The sequence below is a fragment of the Diabrotica undecimpunctata genome, chromosome 5, assembly GCF_040954645.1.
Source record: "Diabrotica undecimpunctata isolate CICGRU chromosome 5, icDiaUnde3, whole genome shotgun sequence".
Lineage (NCBI taxonomy): Eukaryota > Metazoa > Arthropoda > Insecta > Coleoptera > Chrysomelidae > Diabrotica > Diabrotica undecimpunctata.
The window spans coordinates 19,953,127-19,973,345 of NC_092807.1; the positions used below are offsets into that span (position 1 = coordinate 19,953,127).

At 32.5% G+C, this 20,219-nt stretch overlaps 1 protein-coding gene across 2 annotated transcripts in view; it reads right to left on the bottom strand.

Annotated features, from left to right (window-relative positions):
• Positions 1-20,219, bottom strand: part of LOC140441158 (transferrin-like) — a 91,607-nt gene that overhangs the window by 15,980 nt on the left and 55,408 nt on the right. For both annotated transcript variants that reach the window (XM_072531629.1, XM_072531630.1), the window contains exons 4-6: positions 15,530-15,820; positions 15,025-15,283; positions 1,032-1,213 (exon numbers count right to left, since the gene is read on the bottom strand). In XM_072531629.1, the coding sequence (XP_072387730.1) occupies positions 1,032-1,213; positions 15,025-15,283; positions 15,530-15,820 (732 nt within the window). The remainder of the gene's footprint in view (positions 1-1,031; positions 1,214-15,024; positions 15,284-15,529; positions 15,821-20,219) is intronic.

Sequence of the window (20,219 nt, forward strand, 5' to 3'; positions counted from 1 at the left end):
CCTAGTCTATCAAATATTTCTTGGAATAGATTGCTTTCGAAGTTCCTTCCTTGGTCACTATGGATCTCCAAAGGCACTCCAAATCGGCTGATATATTCTTTGATCAACTTATCTGCAATGGTGGCGGCCTTCTAGTCTGGAAGTGCGTAAATCTCGACCCACTTAGTGAAGTAATCCATTACTACCAACATGCCTCCATTTTCACTTTCTGCAAATGGCCCAGCAATGTCCAAAGCTATTCTTTCAAACGGGCTTCCAACATTATATTGTCTCATATGAGCTCTCCTTTTTCGGTAAGGCCCGTTACTCGTAGCACAAATAGTAAATTTCTTACACCAGTCTTTTACGTCGTCGGAACTGTTCATCCAATAAAACCGTTCCCGAATTCGCTGAAGGGTTTTCTTTACACCGAAATGCCCTCCTGGGATCACCAACTGTCTTCTCATCTCTGAACCGTCATCATTTTCCAGTACTTGTTTGAGCAAGCTTATCTTAGTAGGCGTCCAATCGTCGTTGACCATCGTTGTTCTTAGCACTGCTGCTTCCTTGGATTCCGTTTTGTTGCAGTGGGAACAATCGAAGATGCCCCCAAATGGGGCACCTTCAGACGTTTTTGAAAAAGTGGTTTTGATTTTTTTTACAAGTATAGGGTTTAATATTAAAAGCATATATACAGTGAAAGTTGGGTGAACAATTTATTTTATGAATATGTTCTCTCCTTATTTGGTGAGGTATTTAGAGTGATATGACAGTTCAAATTTTTATGTCTGAAGGAGCCCCACTCTCCCCTACCTAAGCTCTGACGTTACAATGGGCGGGGGGTTTAAAAATCTTTCCAAACAAATCTGTTTTACGTGTATTTCTCCCATAAGAAGTTAAAAATATTAATTTTTTTAATTGGTTAAAGAATAAATAAGGACTTTTGGTTATGAAAATTCAATTTGTGCGATTGGTATTATCTGTTGTTCGTGAATTTGTGAAGTAAGAAATATTGAGATATTTATCACAGTATTTTTAATATAAATGCTTACCTGCTACATGTGTTTTAAGTGAAGTGGGTGAATTCAAGTACTTAATTTTATCAGTGCTCTTCATTTTAAGAAGTTCTAGTAGAGAGTCTTTTATACTGACCAGTCCCAAACTTTGAGATGCAAATGCCGTGTTATTTGGTAAGTTTTTCTTCAGGTAGTTTGAGGCCTCATCGACTATAGTCCTAAAATTGTAATACTTGGTTATCACAAGATATTTTTTAGAAATTTTAAAAGCACCCACTAATTTGATTGACTTTGGTACAGAAACAACAGATAGGGGAACGAAAAGTGCCAAGAAAAATATTTGGGGAAAAAATGGAGAACAGCATTAGGATCAAAAGGAAAATAAAGATCAAGTTTCGGTAAAAACTCCACCCAATACCGTCTCCGTGGAAGCATCTCCTGTGACGTAAGATCGTTTGTAGAAAGTTTTAATTTTTTTCTGAGAGAACGGTTTATTTTACAGAAAAATGCTAATTAACAATTTTGTTCAAAATGATCTCGGCTACATTTTTTGTTTGAATGCTTTACGGGGAAGCCTGGGGGTAGGACTTTTTTGCATGTTCTTTGGAGTCCTATAATTGACATTCTCCTTGTTCTTGTGTTCAAAATAGGTGCTAGCGTCTGTCATATTTAGTGCTGCTGCTAAGTTTATCAGTCGTAATCCATTATCGCTACTGATGTTGTGTAGGCTATGCTTTCCTATGGGCAAAAGCTGAGAGATGCGACAATTGCAGAACGGTACTCGGAAAACATTACCAGCAGATTAAGTAATCAAAATGTAAATGAAGAAAGCCAGACAGATATAGACTCCTACTGGACCAGAATAAAGGAAGACATTGAAGCAGCAGCAAAAGATGAAATAGGAACAGACATTTGTGCCTGTAAAAATTATTGGGAATATATAAGGGAAATATTCAAAGCAATGAAAGAGCTAGGAATATCAAATCAGTTGGTAAATTTAACAAAACGAACTCTTGGAAAAATTGAATGTAGAGTACGAATTCGGGGTGAACTGTTTAAATCTTAGAACAAATAACGGGCTGCGCCAGGGGGACCCTCTCTCCTGTATACGGTTTAATCTGGCTCTGAAAAAAGTAATACGTATGTCACAAATAACAACCATTTGTTCAATATATAATAAATTAGTGCAAATCCTTGACTATGATGATATCAATATTGTTGAGAGAATGAAAAACGCTGTAAGAGAGCATTAAAAGAATCAGTTACAAAAATGGGCTAAATAATAAACACCAACAAAACGAAGTATATGAAAATAAGCATGCAACCACAAATCGTACGACCACTTCTTATAGAAAACGACGTCATCGAAGCAGTGAACGAATTTGTATACCTGGGAGCGCTCCTTAATGCTGAAAATAATACTACCGCAGATATAAACCGCAGAATTTGCACGGCCAACAGATGCTATTTTGGGCTCAAAACTCTACAAAACAATAATGCGCCCAGTCCTAACATATAGTTCAAAGACCTGGACTCTAACAAAAAGTAATGAAAACATGTTACGATGTTTCGAAAAAAAAGTACTAAGGCGAATCTATGGAGCAGTGGATGACAATGGAGTGTGGAGAAGACCATACAACTTCGAACTTTATAGAATATACTAGGGACCTGGTATCGTGAAACATATTAAGATAGGACGTCTGAGGTTCTGTGTTCAAGAGTCATGACCTCACCCTAGAAACAAAAATAAGGCTCCCTAAATGTTATATGTACTCAGTGCTTCTGTACGGAAGTAGGAACAGGGATATTGAAGGCGGAAACTCTATCAAAACTTCAGGCTTTTGAGCTATGGTCATACAGAAGGATCCTGAAGATACCCTCTTCTTCTTCAGTTCCTTCTCCTATCGGAGCTTGGAAATCATCATCGCTATTTTAATTTTATTGGCCGCGCTTCTGAATAATTCTAATGAGCTACAACCGAACCACTCTCTCAAATTTCTTAGCCAGGATATTTTGGGTCGTCCTGGGTTTCTCTTCCCTTATATCTTCCCTTGCATAATTAAACTAAGTAATACGTACTTCTGAAGATACCATGGACAGACAAAGTCGCCAATGAAAAAGTACTGCGGAGGATGAACACAACTGCGGATTTGGTCAACATAGTGAAGAGCCGTAAGCTGCAGTACTTGGGACATGTAATGAAAAATCAAGGCAGATACGAGCTACTTCAATGCAGTTTGCAAGGTAAAATTGAAGAAAAAAGGGCCCCAGGACGAAGAAGAATATCCTGGCTTGCTAATCTGAGAGCATGGTATAGAAAGACCTCAATACAGCTATTTTGTATAACAACCAACAAAGTCACCATAGCCAGAATTTTCGCCAACGTTCGGGACGGACAGGCACCCTAAGAAGAAGTCTGAGGTGGATAGGGCATGTATTGCGGATGGAACAAAATAACCCAGCTAGAAAAACGCTCCTCGATAGACCCATTGGTCAGTAAAGAAGAGGAAGACCCAGAAGGTTCCTTGATAACATCGATGAAGGCATGAGAAATATGGGAATACGTGCTTGGCACGTATAATAAGAAAAAGTAGTGGAAACAGCGAAGTCACACCAGAAACTGTAAAACCAAACAATCCCCCACACAAAAAGGATCCTTAAGTGAAAACAGCTTCCGCTTCTTCGGGAGCATATAGTTTGTATATAAATGAAAGTAATGACCTAAGCCAAAGCAACGTTTTGAAACAGTAACTACTTATTCACAACGTAGCATGTATCTACACATGTTATATTTGGATATGGATACAAAACTTGAAGATATAACCACAGTAATAAATCCAAGAGAAATCAAGAGAAGAAAGTTGGAATATTTTGGTCATGTGAGAGGGAAAAAGTACCGATTGCTCCAGTTAGTTATCCAAGGAAAGATTCAGGGCAAACGAAGCGTTGGGAGATGACGTATATCTTGGCTGCGCAATTTAAGAGACTGGTTCCAGTGCACATCTAACCAATTATTTAGAGCAACAGCTTCAAAGATACGAATAGCAATGTTGAAGTAGAAGATTAAATCCAAATTACCAGGTAATGTCATATCGTTTTTAGCTGAGTGCACTCTAAAAACAGGAAGAACAATAACTCTCTGGCTCTGACACTTGGCTCTTAAAACCACTGTAACTCGATAGAATGACAAGTACTTTTTGATGATAAGTAACTACTACCATTGTTTAAATAGGACTAGTTAGACAATCCTTATGGAACAAACGTTTGACTATTATTCTGCCGTCACATGGCGGCCTCTAGTCATAAATTTAAAAAACTATTAACAGAAACTTAATTCTGTGCAGGATTCTATTCGAGTATATTTGTGCCTGTCTCCTAACTAAGGCAAACCTGTACACGGATGCCAGATTGTGAAGAAAATATAAAATTTTAATAAAATGCTTATTGTTATTATCGTTGTATGCGTCTAGTGAAAGATAACTTGACTATTTCGAGCGAATATTTCAAATTGTTTTTATACTTTGAGACTTGCTAAATCTAAATCGGTTAGTAATCTATTTATATGAAGTAGGTAAATGCTACCTTTTTTAAATTTTTATTAGTTTACCAGATATTTAATTTGGTTATATGATTTGCTAGAAAAGGATTAAATATTTAATTGAAATAGACTCGATTGCTATCGTCTTAAAACACTAATGCAGAGGTTTATTTTTTAGTCAAGACTTAAGTTTTATCATTGTTTAAAAAAGAAAATCTTTTTAAACAATGGTTTTATGTATGTTTTGAGAAAATTAAATTTTCAATCTTTTAATTTTTAAAATGACGTTTGAAAATATAGTAAATTTATAGGTATGGTTTTTTGATAATGCTTTTGAAACAAATAAACACATCGATATGCCACAACAAGAGGCAACACATATTTAGGGAAAAATTAATCTATGTGTTGGGATAAAAGGAATAATAAAACAACACTTTAATAAATAGTATCCTTTATTTTATTTATTTATGTATTTTATGATATAAACACCATTTTTGTATTTCTGTTTACATAAATGAGAATGTTTTTTTCAATCAACTCGCCCGATTTGAGCTGTTTATTAATGAAATAATTTTAAATTACAAAGTGATAGATATTGCAAAAATTAAATTCGCATTATTTTAATAGTTATATACCACTTATCAAAATTCTAATATCTACACATAGACAATATTAACGAAATAATAATTCAAGATAAAAAAAAAACAAAACAAAATTGTTTACATTAATAGTTATAGAAATTGATTGTAACATTGTTTTCATGAACTAAAATAAGCAATGTATGTATTGCGAAACACTATTGGCACTGGTTAAGGTTGTTTTGCTATCGAATACGTATAAAAAACGCGTGGTGTCGTTAACAAACCTCCCTCTTCTACCTCACTATATTTTTTTGGTTTGCATTTAGATATTTTTGGACAAAATGCTTACTGCAAAGAAATTTTTTTTTAAATCGGGTAGCTCCAGACTTTCCAATGCAGCATTACCTACAACAATATTATTATTAACACAACTGAAAAAAAGCAACTTTCTGCACAATAAAGTAAAAAAACAATTTAAGTTCTGTATTCAAAATATAAATAACTTCGCAGTTGTGCTAATATATGTTTATATATATATATATATATATATATATATATATATATATATATATATATATATATATATATATATATCTTGGGATATGGGATCTTTTTTTTTCCTATCTAAAAAATTTCTTTTTTCTTACTCTTATACACACATATATATATATATATATATATATATATATATATATATATATATATATATATATATATATATATATATATATATATATATATATGTATAAGAGTAAGAAAAAAGAAATTTTTTAGATAGGAAAAAAAAAGATCCCATAGGACTATCAGAAACTAGTCCTATGGGATCTAGTCTTTCACCCATTCTAAGTAGCTATGTCATGGATGATGTTATCAGTGATTGTGATTGTATCAACATTTGCACTTTTTTCATTCCTTTTTTTTAAAGATATGTAGATGATTTAGTTTTGGCACTTCCTAAACACAAAATTATTGAAATAGTCAACATTTTCAAGTATCATAATCAACATATACAATTTACAGTTGAGGAAGAGATAGACTCCTACTCTAGTTCCTTAGAGTAGGTTTCAAGTCCAGTGCTTTATACAGGTTGGCGAATTGTTTGCAGTTGGTAAGTTTGGTATGGTTGATTCGTAGTCTTGTAATAGTCGATGCTTCTCTTATAGTTATGAAGTCTAGGGAGAGATGACCAATAAAAGATTGAAGTTTATGAAAAGTTGTTTTACTCTTTTGTTCTAAGTTTTGTCAAGTATTCTCTATCGACTTTTTTAAAACGAATGTTTTATTACCAGTAATTCCGGTGTGAGAAGGCAGCCATATGAGAGAGACTGTTACATCGTAAGCAGAGAGATTTTGGTATTATGTCATGAATGTTTTGAACTAATAGGTGCTTAGTGAAAATTGTATTGACTAAATGGATATATGAAAGTTAATCTGAACAAATAGTTTAGAACAAAGGTTAGAAGATTCAAGTTTGTTAAAAATAGTGAGTGAGGTATATATTGAAGGGAGATCTTTAGCCCAGAGGGGAAGTAAAGGTAGAGGAAATGAACTAGTCAGAAAAAGGTCAATATTTTTAAGTAGTGGACAAATTAATTGAGGTATAGGTTTTATGATAAGGTGTTGGTTATTGTTAGTGGAAGAAGACGGCACTGTGGCAATTAGGGAATGAACGGGATTAAATGGATTTGCGAATGTTGATGCAGCATACGAAAGTAGAAGTGATTATCGTCTTGGGTAGGAGAAAGTTCATTAGATTCACGGTATACACTCTCAATAGGACTAAAGCGAAAAGCGCTCAGAAGTAGTTTTATTGGCACCCCATTGAAGATGACTGAGGGTTTTAAAAATGTTCAACCTTTTAAAACAATTGATTTTAAGTTCAGAAATTTGATTTTTTCAATTTAATCTGGAGTTAAACATAAAACCGAGAATTTTACAATAATTAACAACAGAAAGTAGAGAATTGGTAAATAAAATTTGGGGTAAGGGAGTGGAAATCCCTATGGAAAATTTTATTAATTTGGTTTTGCTCTCAGAGAGTGATAATCTTAGTTCGTTAGATTTACTACACTTTGTATAAGTTTATATGAGGTTGAGACAGATTTAACATGGCAGTAAATGATTAGGTCATCAGCGTATTGAACATATTTGATGGGAGGCAAATTTCGTTGATGGCAAGAATGAATAAAGTTAAACTTAATACAGATTCTAAAGGGACACCTTAATTTTGAGGAAGAGATTGAAAAAGTTTACCCTTGGCAAGAACTTTAAAGATTCTTTCAATTAGATATTTTTTTACAAATGAGAAAATATTACCATTTAAATTATAGTGGGAGATTTTGTCAATGATTGCTTTTCTGGAGATTAAATAAAATGCCCCTTCAATGTTAAGTACAGTTGCTACGACATCTTGTTGATTATAGATTACCTAAGAAATGTGTGTGTACAAAAAGGGTACATATGTGAAATTATGAATATAATTTCGGTGTATGAGGACTGTATTACATAGGGCTGGTTCAAATAAATTAGGATATGTGGCAAAAGGTTATACAGACTATATTAAATTAATTTTATATAAAGTCTTCTCAATTCTTCTGCTGCACATATACACACTCGCGGTATTTAGAGGCTTTCAGTCGCGGTTATTCTTCATACGGGGAAACTGTCCGGTTACCGGTTTCTGAAGACGTGTTTCGCGGTACTAACACTTAGATCACGATATAGAGCACATTTTTCGTCTGTACACGATTAAAATAGTATTTTCGGTATTTTTCGCGTAACTACATGCGAGAGAGTTAGAGTGGAGAAAAAGCGCGGTAAGTCTGTACCAAGCGATAGGTAGCGATAGAGAGATTATACGTCTGCCTAGTAGGACTCAGCAGACGAAAGAGAGGACGACTGTTTATAGCAACAGTCAGCAGTCAAGTGTACAACTGTCTGTATTTCTAATGGAGTGGGGTTAAAATGTGAGTAGGAACGGTTGGAGAACGGGAAATAATTGTAAAATTGTGGTAGAATGGTAGCTACTAATACAGCGAAAAAATGACATGTCATGAAGACAAAAACGATTTGTCTTCATGACATAACCCGTTTGTGTTCGTTTGTTCTTTGTAATGATCTTTCTTTTATCTTAGTATAGATTAGGGCAAGATCTTTCATTAACGATTGTCAGCGGTATGTCAGTGGTAAATTTACTGGCTTCATTTAGAGGGTCGTTGGTGCCTAAGGAATTTTCGAGAAATTTTTCAAGATTATTCTAGAAAACCCTAATTTTTGTGTTTTTATAGGATTTGAGTGCAGCTTTTAGTTCGAAATAGTTTATACGAGAGTTCGGATAATTGGTATCTTGTGAAACTAAGGATGAATAATGAAAGGGCGAAGGAAGAAAAGAGTATATATGGTTAGGTTCAGATTTGTTGCAAAACTTTTCTTTTAAATTTTTTGCCAGAATCTTGGCTGTCTCTTAATTGTCAAGGATAACCTTTCGATTAAAAAAGAGATTGGAGATTTTAAGGTTATTTTTTATTAACAATTTTTTTCCACACTGGGCTAGTATTTGAAGTACATAAAGTTTTCTTACTTAATTAAATATCGTGTCTAAATTTGGCAAAAGATGAAGTAAAAATATACAGAGAGCAGAAAAAATGAATAAATGCGAGAGAAATAGAGAAATTCTATTCATCATGTATGCTGTGGTTAGATTTGACATCAGATTTATCAGAGGATGCACTTATATATACTCTTGTAAGTCGGAGGTAGGCTGTTCTTTTAACTTTTTTAAGATTCTAGTAATACGGTTTTTAGTGATCTTTTCCTTGTACCTATGTAGAGCTGCAATAAGTCCTTTTGAATACCATCTATGTAGGAGGATTTTTAAGCTTCTTGTAGTGGGGTGATACATACAAAAGAGTTCTCAAGAAATGTAATAAGTTGCGTGGAATTGAGTGTAAAATTAGTCGGATTATCTTTGTAAATCATTTTTATAGCGGAAATATAATATCCGATTATATAATTTCAATACCACCACTTTGGGTGGTATCGAAAATGCCGAAGGAGGAAAAGAACTTAATAGAGCAAGAATACAGGATGAAGATAGAATGGTAGGAGTATCAGGAGGACTGTCATTAAAGTGTCCCCTTTTTTGTCCTACTGCCAACATGGGCTTTGAATTAGTACGACGAGGGATGGATAAATCCATAATGGCAGCCAGGATGGGTATGTAGTTAACGGAGATGGACTCAATTTCCGAAGATAGAAATTCTTTTGATGAAGTTAAGGATTTAGGATTAAGGACTCCTTAGAGTCAGCTGAAAATGAAAAAGAGGGAGGAGCATTAGCTGCAATGAGTGTGTGATCTGGTCAACTGGAGACTTTGCAATCATACCCCACGGTACGACCCGTAAGCTTACAAAGAAAACACTACAGTCTGTCAGAGAATAAAAATATTTTAAAGGATATATTTTCATGGTTAATTAACAGAGAAGATTGCACTTCGAAGTTCACCTTGTCAGGGATTACAAATGTTACCCTAGGAAAACTCCTGATAATATGCCTATTGATCATCTGATGTTCCGTATTTTTTAGGGACGTCTCGATTAGTGAATGCGGAATGGAAGGAGATACATTTGAAATAAGGATTCTTTTGGTCGCAGAAAGAAGCCTGCAGATAAAGATGACGGTGAAATTAATTATGACGTTCGGTGTATTAGTTGATCAACGATGTCGGTAGAAGTGAGGAAAATGCGGATTCGATTATTCGAAATGCGAGATGTAAAAGTAATATATTTTGGATAAACCATTTCACCAATTTCTATAATATATTTAAATAAAACAGTATTCAAAATGGAGTGCATGACAATAACTTGTTCCCTTTTAGGAAACGAACGGGGAGGAAGTCTAGAGACTGCGGCAACGACATATAATTTTGGGTTGGAATTGAAGCTGTTTTGTGTAAATGTAAATATTCAATTGCTGTTCATGATGTGTAGTCCTGGTTACCCAGACCGTAACACAATACCTAAATGTGAGTACCTAATGGACCCTCTCCCAAACTGGAAAGAAAGAAAAAAAGATCTCACCTATTTCTTGTGATTTTCACTGGTTTTCTTTAATTACACCAATATAGCCGCAATTAAATTCGACTATTGAAATATAAGACCAAATTTGATACTTGTTTTCTTATCACATTGTGATTAAAGAACTTCGCTACGTATTGTTAACTCGTTGATGAATTACTTTATCTGTTTAACACTGTTTAAATCTTTAAAATCCGTGAGGAACTTTAAAAAGGGTGTTTAACCTTTGACAGTTATTTGACGTTTTTTGAATCGATTATTTGAAGCTTTATTTGTAAACTTCAACATTTTATTAAAAAAACAGTTTGAAAAAGTGCTTTTTAGCTTCTAAACATTTATACTACTTTTGATATTTTTCATGTCATACGGCTGTACGTAGGCTCAATGAAAAGCTGGTGTAAAAGCACAATTAAAAAAAAAACAGAAATTTCCACAACCAATAACAAGAAACAAGCTGAGATATTGCAGCGGACAGATCTCCCTTGCATTTTTCGGTGGCGATATTTTACGATTACCATTATTTGAATGTTTCAAAACTAATTTACTTCTTCACTGTGTATGTCATTTATAAATCGAATTATAAAATTTCGATATTCTTTTACAATGTGTTCAATTTTCAGCCTTAATGTTAATAAACAATGAAAATATTTGCAATTTCTTAAACAAGAAAAAAAAATGCTATTTGATTTCCTCTGGGCAATAGAAGGTTTTGGTTTTTTTTAAGTGTTTAGCTTTATATTGAGCCTAGATACAAGTGTAACACATAAAAAAGTCCAAGTTATTAGAAATTTTTATATGCTAAAAATTTGTTATTCTTCAAACTGATATTTAAACAAATTTAATATAATCTTGATGTTTGTTTTTAATAATTTAAAACGAAGCCATAAAAATCGATTTCTATTTACAAAATAACCCTAGAGTGACTGTTTGGACAAGTACAGTTTCTTAAATAATCGGACTCCTGGATAAACAAATTGAATAACTCATAAACTGTATGGTCGTTCTGTATGATATTTAGCACCCTTTAAAAACTCATTAACTGCCATAATTTTAAATAGTTGTATTACATATCGTTATGCAAAAAAGAAAGTTATTTATATGTATATTATTTATATTTATATTAACATTTATAAATTTTACTTTAAAAATAAGGGTTTTTAAATTATCTCGGTCAATTCTTTATGTATTTTAATTATAAAAATCTCAATATTAGAGAACATTTTATGATCTATAACTTTTATTTTAATCATATATCTCTAACATGAATAAGAAACGTTTTATGCGCATAAACTTTTTTCACTTTTTACGATTGTTTAATAAAAAATCAAAGCAAAATTAGCTGTAGTCTTCACATAATTGTCATCAGCTACCCCTCATATACCTTTTAGAGACTTTAAATATCTCTTTAAGATTTTTTCACCTTTTATTAGAGTTGTAGATCATAAAAAGTTATGTAATTTTTGAGAGTATCCAAATTAAAATACATGAAATTATTAACCAAAATAGTTGCAAAAAAAACCTTATTTTTGCAGTTATTTATAAATTATAATAACTCTTTTTTTGCGCAAAGACATGTAACATAGCTCCTGGAAATTATGGAAATGAATAAGTTATTAAAGTGCGCTAAATATCAATCAGAGCAAATAATTTATAGGTTATTTATTCTGTTTATAAACATTTAAAATAACGTTGATATCGTTTATGCCACAAACTTATTTAGATGCTTATGAAAAACTGGTGAAAAACACACTTTCTAAAAAAAAATAGAATCTTCTATGACCATTACTAGGCAAGAGAGCATTTTATATTTAAAACCAAAGCATTTTATTCTTAAAATCATACTTCCATTGTCTATCAACAGTAAGAGCTGAAAATTGAAGGGGCACTAAATGAAGATCTGAATTGTGCGTTCCAACTTACATATGGCATATGCGGTAAAGAAGTAAAAATTTATAACCCGTTAAAATGATGGTATTCGTAAAATACCGCTTCGGAAAAGTAGAATGGAGAACCATTTGAGCTCGGTTTTTTTTAGATTTGAACTTTTTCAAAATGAAGGGCGATTGCAAAATTTGCAATATCTTGGCTTCTGTGACACGTAAAACATAATTTTTTTTCAAACTGGGATAGCTCAACAAAAAGTTGTTTACATAATCGCTTTCTACGATAAACAAATCGTCACTATTTTTATTAGTTACATTAGGTATATACCATTATGCAAAAACAAAGTTATTAAAATTTATAAATTTCTGCAAAATCAAGGGTTTTTTGCAACTATTTTGGTGAATTCTTTATATATTTTAATTTAGAAACTCACAAATGGAAGAACTTTTTGAATCTACAATTTTTATTTTAACTATTTTTCTCTAAACTGGATAAAAAACGTTTATAGCCAAAATCACCTGTATGTCTTTACAGATTTATTATTAACTAACCCTCATATATCTTTTAGAATCTTCAAATATCAGTATAAAATTTTTACGTGAAACCAATAATTTTTTCCCAGATGGACCTTTGTATAAATTAGTTCCCCGATAAAGATGAACTTATTTCTACTTTTCAATACAATAACTAAAAATAGCTACAGAAATACATATTTAAATATCTAATACTTTGTTTATGTTTATTAACTTGATTTATTCACTAATTTGTTTTTCCGAAGTTTATTATATCATAATTATAATACCAACGAAAACGTAAAATTCAAATTAATGCATCTCGAATATGACGCGTGCACCCTGGCGATAATAAAAAATGAATGAAAAAAAAATAAACATTTTTTCAAGTTAATTGCGTAACGGAAACGGTGTAAAATAAAAGAATATAAAAAAAGTTTCTATTTACTTACCAGAGTGTAATATCCATGTTTGACAAGCCGAAGGATTTTTTGTCGGAAATCTGAACATTCTTAATCCATGAATTTTGTATGGTGATAAACCACATTTGTAATAACAACAAATATTTCCAGCCATCTGTAAAAAACCATTTATTTATTATGGAAGTAACATTACTTTAATTTAAAATCACTTTTTTCAAATATTATCGAATGTATGTATTATCCGGTAAAATTTATTTCTAAATACCTAATTTGTTCATTTCTCATACAAATGTTTTTTGTTTTAAACACAGAATTAAAATGTTCTACTTACCTCGGACCAAATTTTTGTAATACACTTCCAAATAAAATAAAATATTTAAATTCTTTAAATTTATTTAGATATAGGAAAATTTAGAAGTCACAGCACGTTTATGTAGGTACAATTTTAGTTGACACGATATTTACTATGTAGTTGATAGCATGTTGATAGTAATAACTCTATTTTAAATGAATACCTGTGATTCGTGTTCTGTTTTTGTAACATTTTTATTGGTAAGTAAACCTGTCGCTACTATGTCAGTGAAATATTGCAACGCTGGTGAATTTAATTCAGTGGATCAAAAATGGACGTTTAGTTTATTCCTTAACTTTTTCACATAACACCATCTAGTATAATGTATATCAAACAAACAATGGTATATTAAAATCTATTGAGACAGAAAGAGTGGTGACATCTAGTGACTGTCTCAATTAGAATCAAACAAATTTATACATTGCGTTGGCTAACTAGTCCTATTTAAACAATGCTACTACTATAATAACAATCGTTTTTGGACTACTGATGTAAAAAATATTTTTAGATTTTTATGTTAAACAGCTTCGATATTTTGAGAGGAAAATCCTCAGAAGAATCTTTGGGCCTTATCACGACATTAATAGCAACCAATACCGAATGAGAACAAATGCTGAGGTCAAGCAGATGTATAGAGCGTGCGATATAGTCCAATAGATTAAATCCCAACGTCTTAGATGGGCTGGCCATGTCCATAGACTCCCTAATAACCACCTTGCCAAATTAATATGGGGGGAAGCCCCCACAGGAAGAAGACCCTTAGGATGTCCACGAATGCGATGGAGAGACAATATATGGTCAGATCTAAGAACAATGGGACTGCCCACTGACCCAACTATTATGGACGACCGTTCAAGATGGAAGCAAGTTGTGCAGTCAGCCAAAACCCACCCCTGGTTGTAGTACTACGAGAAGAAGAAGAAGCTTCGATATTTACAGCTGTAAGTTAAGAAGATTATTCATTTTTAGTTTCCCGATCTATTTTACAATTTCTCTAAAAAACTGCACAAAATTTGCACAATATTTATACACAAATAAATTACAACGTTACTGCATTCTAGAAATCAATATTATCATTCGCTTTTTACATTTATATCTATAAGGAAATACTTGACTTTTCAGATAAAATAATACGATTAACTAAATCCCTTCTGAATGAAACCTAAAGTTTGGTTATGATAGAAGGTCATGTCTTTGACAGCTTTAATATCACTAGAGGCCTGCGACAGGGTGACCCTCTGTCTGCTATATTTTTTAATCTAATACTGGAAATAATTCTAAGGGAAAGCCATATACATACTAAAGGCTCAATCTACTACCATAGACATCAATGCGTAGCATACAACTTTGCCCTAATAACAAGAAGACCCACAGAATTAAGAGAAATTTTAAAACATTCAAGAGAACAGCCAGGGAGTGTAGACTGAAAGTAAATCAAGAGAAAACAAATTATATGGAGATGGTGTTTGGCGGACGAAGGCAATAGATACGGACGACTGAAGAGAAATTCTTGAGGAGGCTACGACCCACATAGGGTTGTAAAGCCAGAATGATGATGAGGATAATTGACTTTCTCAGCAAATGTCAGCTTATTTGCCTCGTTTTCATAGATCAAATTTCTGATAACTGGACTAATAGCATAATATTTTAGCAACATTAACTCACCTTCCTGTAACAATCAGTCTATTCAATTGTTTGGTCCATACGCATGGAATTTTCGTGCTAATAGTGCCGTTAGGACAAAGAAATTGGTACCTATCGGCATTGTTACTTTTGTTTAGAAATAATGAGGCGTAGTAAAGGCTTGTGACGGCTACATCTCCACCGGATTCAAGGCAATTCAAAGAATCGTTGAATGGCGTCTCGTAGTCGACGTTACATTTTTCGGATCCACAAAGATCGCACAGGTTGGTATATTTAGATTCTAAAAATAAATGAATTGAGTTTTATGAATAATTTATAACAGTTAATAAAGTATAGATAATTGAAAAACAACTTATTTATTCACGCGGATGAACTTTTCTGAAAGCAGCTGTCAAAAACGCCTTTCTCGTTATACAAAAACATCTCAAAAAGTTCCTATTAAACACTTTAGGAATTGCGTTTTAGAATTTCGAACGAGAAAGCATAATAAATTCATAAAGTTAAAAGTACATGTATAGATACTTACTAAGATTTTTATCTAGGTCATCATTATCTTCAACCCAGGGACCTGGGCGACAGGCACTTCCAAAGAAATTTGATAAAACAGATAACTCTTTTTCGATGAGTGTTGGTGCCTGTTTATTGTCGCAGTACGTCTGATTGGCATCAATAATCTTCTTTTCGAATTCATTCAAGACGAATTTCGTTACAAGTTCGTCATGAACAAATCCAGGATGACAGAATCTCTTTCCCTTTAAGCTGTCAAAGTTGTTGTATTGGTTACGAACAACGACAACTGTCTGATACGGTTGGTTCTCTAAGAAAAAGAAATGTTTTATTAATCTAAACTAATCTAATTAATTAAGAATGAAAATAATACCAAAACATTTTCTACAGGAAATCACCGAGGAAAAATTCAATGTAGAATCACTGTGAAACGACTCTACAAGAGAAATGTACCAAAGGAAGCTAGCACAGAAGATACAGCTAGAACAAATAGACGACATCGAAGATATAAACGCGAGCTGGGAGAAAATAAAAAATAACATTGAAGAAGCAGCAACAGAAGCTGTAGGAAAAGGCAAAGTCATACTGAACAAAAGAAACAACAACAATGCATCATGGTTCAGAAAAGAAATAAAAGAGAAATGAAGAGAAACGAGAGGCCTACACGAAGTACAAAACAATTAATACTCCAGAATTCCGAGACACCTATAGAATAATACGAAATGAAACAAAGCAGTTGGTAAGAAGAACAAAAAATGAATACTGGAAACAGTTTACAAAAAGGACGGAAAGCGACTTCTACGGTACACAAAAACAAATATGGAAATTCATAAAAAACCAAAAGAAAGAAATGGCAGAATTGAAGGAATACAATAACAAACCAGACGGAACTATTTAAAGGAAAGGAAAATAATAATCAACGCAATAACGTACCTAAATTAAGACACGAAATAGAAATCAGTTTTCAGGAAGTAGATTAGCCATAAATTCACTCAAAAATAGAAAGTCGCCAGGACCAGACGGAATAACCAATGAGCTTCTAAAATACTAAGGAGAAAGTATAACCCTAGAGATGATAAAACTTTGTACTGGTATGATATATCAGCAGAAAAAACCAAATGTATGACAACATCTAAATACCCACTACAATGTAAAATCGAAATTGATGGGAAAATAATAAAGCACGAAGCAAGGTTTAGTATCTGGGAATAAATATAACTAGTTACGGAGATGTTGAAGAAGTACGACAACAAAGCTTAAAAGCAAGTAAAGCGGCGGGATATCTTATGACACAATCTGGAAGAACAAACACATAAGACAAGACACAAAAACAAGAATCTATAAAGCAGCAATCAGACCTATATATACACGGCGGAGACAAGGCCTGACACATCTAAAACGAGACAACTACTAGAAACAAGAGAGATGAAAATACTTCGACGAATATCAGGGAAAAGTCTGTTGGACAGGGAGAAAAGCGAAAACATAAGAAGAGCATGCAATATAGAAGACATAAATGGATGGGTGGCAAAACGGAAACAGGAGTGGAATGAACACATTCGTAGAATGGCAGAAGATAGAATAGTACGAATAGCACGAGATAAGTCACCAAATAGACCAATAAGTCATGAATGTGTTGCTTGTGTGAGTCCATTTCAAAAGGTAAAAGAAATAATAAATTAGACTTACTCACAATCAATTTAATTTAACTATCAGACGACCGGTTTCGCTTTCTACAATATGATATGCAAAGCATCTTCAGGTCACGATACAAAGTTAAATTAGTGCTGAAAATAATAAACCCATATTAGGGTGTTGTCTAATAAAGGTAAAACAAAGATAGGTGATATAAATTATATAAATTACAGTAATTATGCCAATATTACATGTCTGTGGTTTTTAAAAACGAATAAAATGTTTAAGCAGACAAGGTAAGACCCACAAATTGGTAAAATAGTCTATTAAACTGTAATGAAATAATAAATAAACAAATAAATAAAACATTACTTACATGCCGGTACTCTATTAATTGATGGTTGAAAGAACATGGTTCAAACTATCTTGTATTGTTGATTGGAGAACTTAAGTCAACTATTGTAATTGTTTAACAGTAAACAGTGTTTTGGATAAAATCTGTCTCCTCAAAAACTTCCCCGTTTACTGTTAAACAATTACAATAGTTGACTTGAGTTCTCCAATCAACAATACAAGATAGTTTGAACCATGTTCTTTCAACCATCAATTAATAGAGTACCGGCATGTAAGTAATGTTTTATTTATTTGTTTATTTATTATTTCATTACAGTTTAATAGACTATTTTACCAATTTGTGGGTCTTACCTTGTCTGCTTAAACATTTTATTCGTTTTTAAAAACCACAGACATGTAATATTGGCATAATTACTGTAATTTATATAATTTATATCACCTATCTTTGTTTTACCTTTATTAGACAACACCCTAATATGGGTTTATTATTTTCAGCATTAATTTAACTTTGTATCGTGACCTGAAGATGCTTTGCATATTGTAGAAAGCGAAACCGGTCGTCTGATAGTTAAATTAAATTGATTGTGAGTAAGTCTAATTTATTATTTCTTTTACCTTTAGACGAATAAGTATTGGCAGACCAAGGAAAAGATGTTGCGATAATTTAAACAATTTAGGAGGCTAATATTGAAGAAGAACCAGGCTTTAAAGCCTAAATACAGGAAGGAAGAAGAAGATCTAAATTAACGCATTGTAATAAAACGGACACCTCGGTATTGGGAAGCGAAGTAATCGCAGAACAAATATCATCATTTGTCAGTTGTTTCAGTCAGCTGTTTGGTAATTTGTCCATTGGTTATGGTGTAGATTTGCATATGCGTATATGTATTTCATGTTTGTGCGTGTGTACGTGTGCATGCATGTGCGCGCGTGTATGTATGCTTGTGTGTATGTGTGTGCGCGTCTATGTAGTGTCATGTTCAATCAAAAAACCTACAGGATTATTGTCATATCTTCTGTTCCTACATCATATTGTCAGTCGATCCGTAGGTGTTTATACCATATTCTTATTCAAAGTATTCTATTATAATATACAGTGATGAGTGTCTTACCACCCAGCTTTTTAACGTAAGAGATAGAAAACACAGTTACCTTGTGAAATAAAAAGAGATAAAACTCGTAGAGGTGGGAAATAATCGGTAGAAACCTATAATTTACACTAACTTACATTACCACCATCGATAGTCTCACACCCTTAGACGTTAGCTTCGAGCTAAATCACCTCGGTCATAATAATTATTATGTGTAACGTCGTTTGTGTGACGTATTTCCATTTTTAATTTGGCATAAAGTAAAAACTGATTGACCACAATAAAGTAAAAATGTGAATAAAATAATTTAATTAATAGTGTTTATTTAATCTAAAGTTTTAAATTATTAACCAAGAATAATTTCTACTATGATTTGAGGAGTTTTATACACTCTTGTCACAGAATAATTATGAATCCTTCGTGGCTTAGTGATAAAAATTCGGCACTGCGACACAGACGTCGCAGACGATTAGAGTTCAAAACCGACATTGTGGTTTTCTTTCTTTTTTTTTTAATAATTTGAAATTATGCAGAGATCGTTTTGCTTTGAATCACTAAACATTTATGTCATTCGTTACTAGTATTATAAGTGTTTAAAGTTAAACATAAATATCTTGAAAAAACAGTATCGTTGTACTTCGAAAATAAAGTAAAAATTCTTCAAAATTAAAAGAACGTTTAAAGAATGTTTAAATAAGTAAAAATTCTACAAAAATAAACTGTACAGAGGACAGAGAACTGTACAGAGGAATTGATATTAACACTGAGATTCACCGGATTATTTTGCATTCACAAGTTAAGACTATAAAACTGGAATTGAATTTGAATTATTTTGTATTTCTATTTTATAACATTGGAATAAGAATAAATTGTAAATAATGAGTTTTTCGAAAACTTGTTACCTAATATGTATCATATTTTTTGATTGAGTAAAACAAACATTTTATCCTTGATGTGAATTGAACCCCAATCTTCTTGTCAATAGACCACGTCTCTTACTATTACACCAATTCTACATACAATAATTGTTTTCTGACAGAACATACTTACCTTTAGTTTAGTCACATATTTCAGTTGAGTTATTTTTATTATTAAATAAACTTAAAGATTTATAATTTAAAATCGCTACTAATTAATGTTTTTTACTATATCTTAATTTATTCAATCATTTATTCTAACATCAAAAATTAATAAAATAAAATATTTTCGAGGTCATCCGTATAATTATGACTGAAGTAAAATAGCCACGTCTAAAAATTAGCTTTATCTCGTACTATCTCACAACTTAATCTGTCTTCTATCCTTTCCGCTATTTTGCCGGGTGGTAAGACACTCATCACTGTATATCTATAGAAAGTTCACCATTAGTTATTAGAACATAGCGAGTGGAGGGTGAGAACTTTCCCATCCAGTTTGTCCTGCGTGAAGTATTGGTTTTAGAGTAATTTTTTTTATTTTTAATTTTTAATGAGCACATTCGTTTGACTCCAAATATTACCAAATTCTGAACTCCGATTCACTACTATCACCTACTGACTTATCTCACTATCAGGTTTAGTTAAGTCTGATAAGACTTTTAATAGTCCAGTCGTCAGAGATTTGAAACCTAAAAAATTTACGAACAAGCTG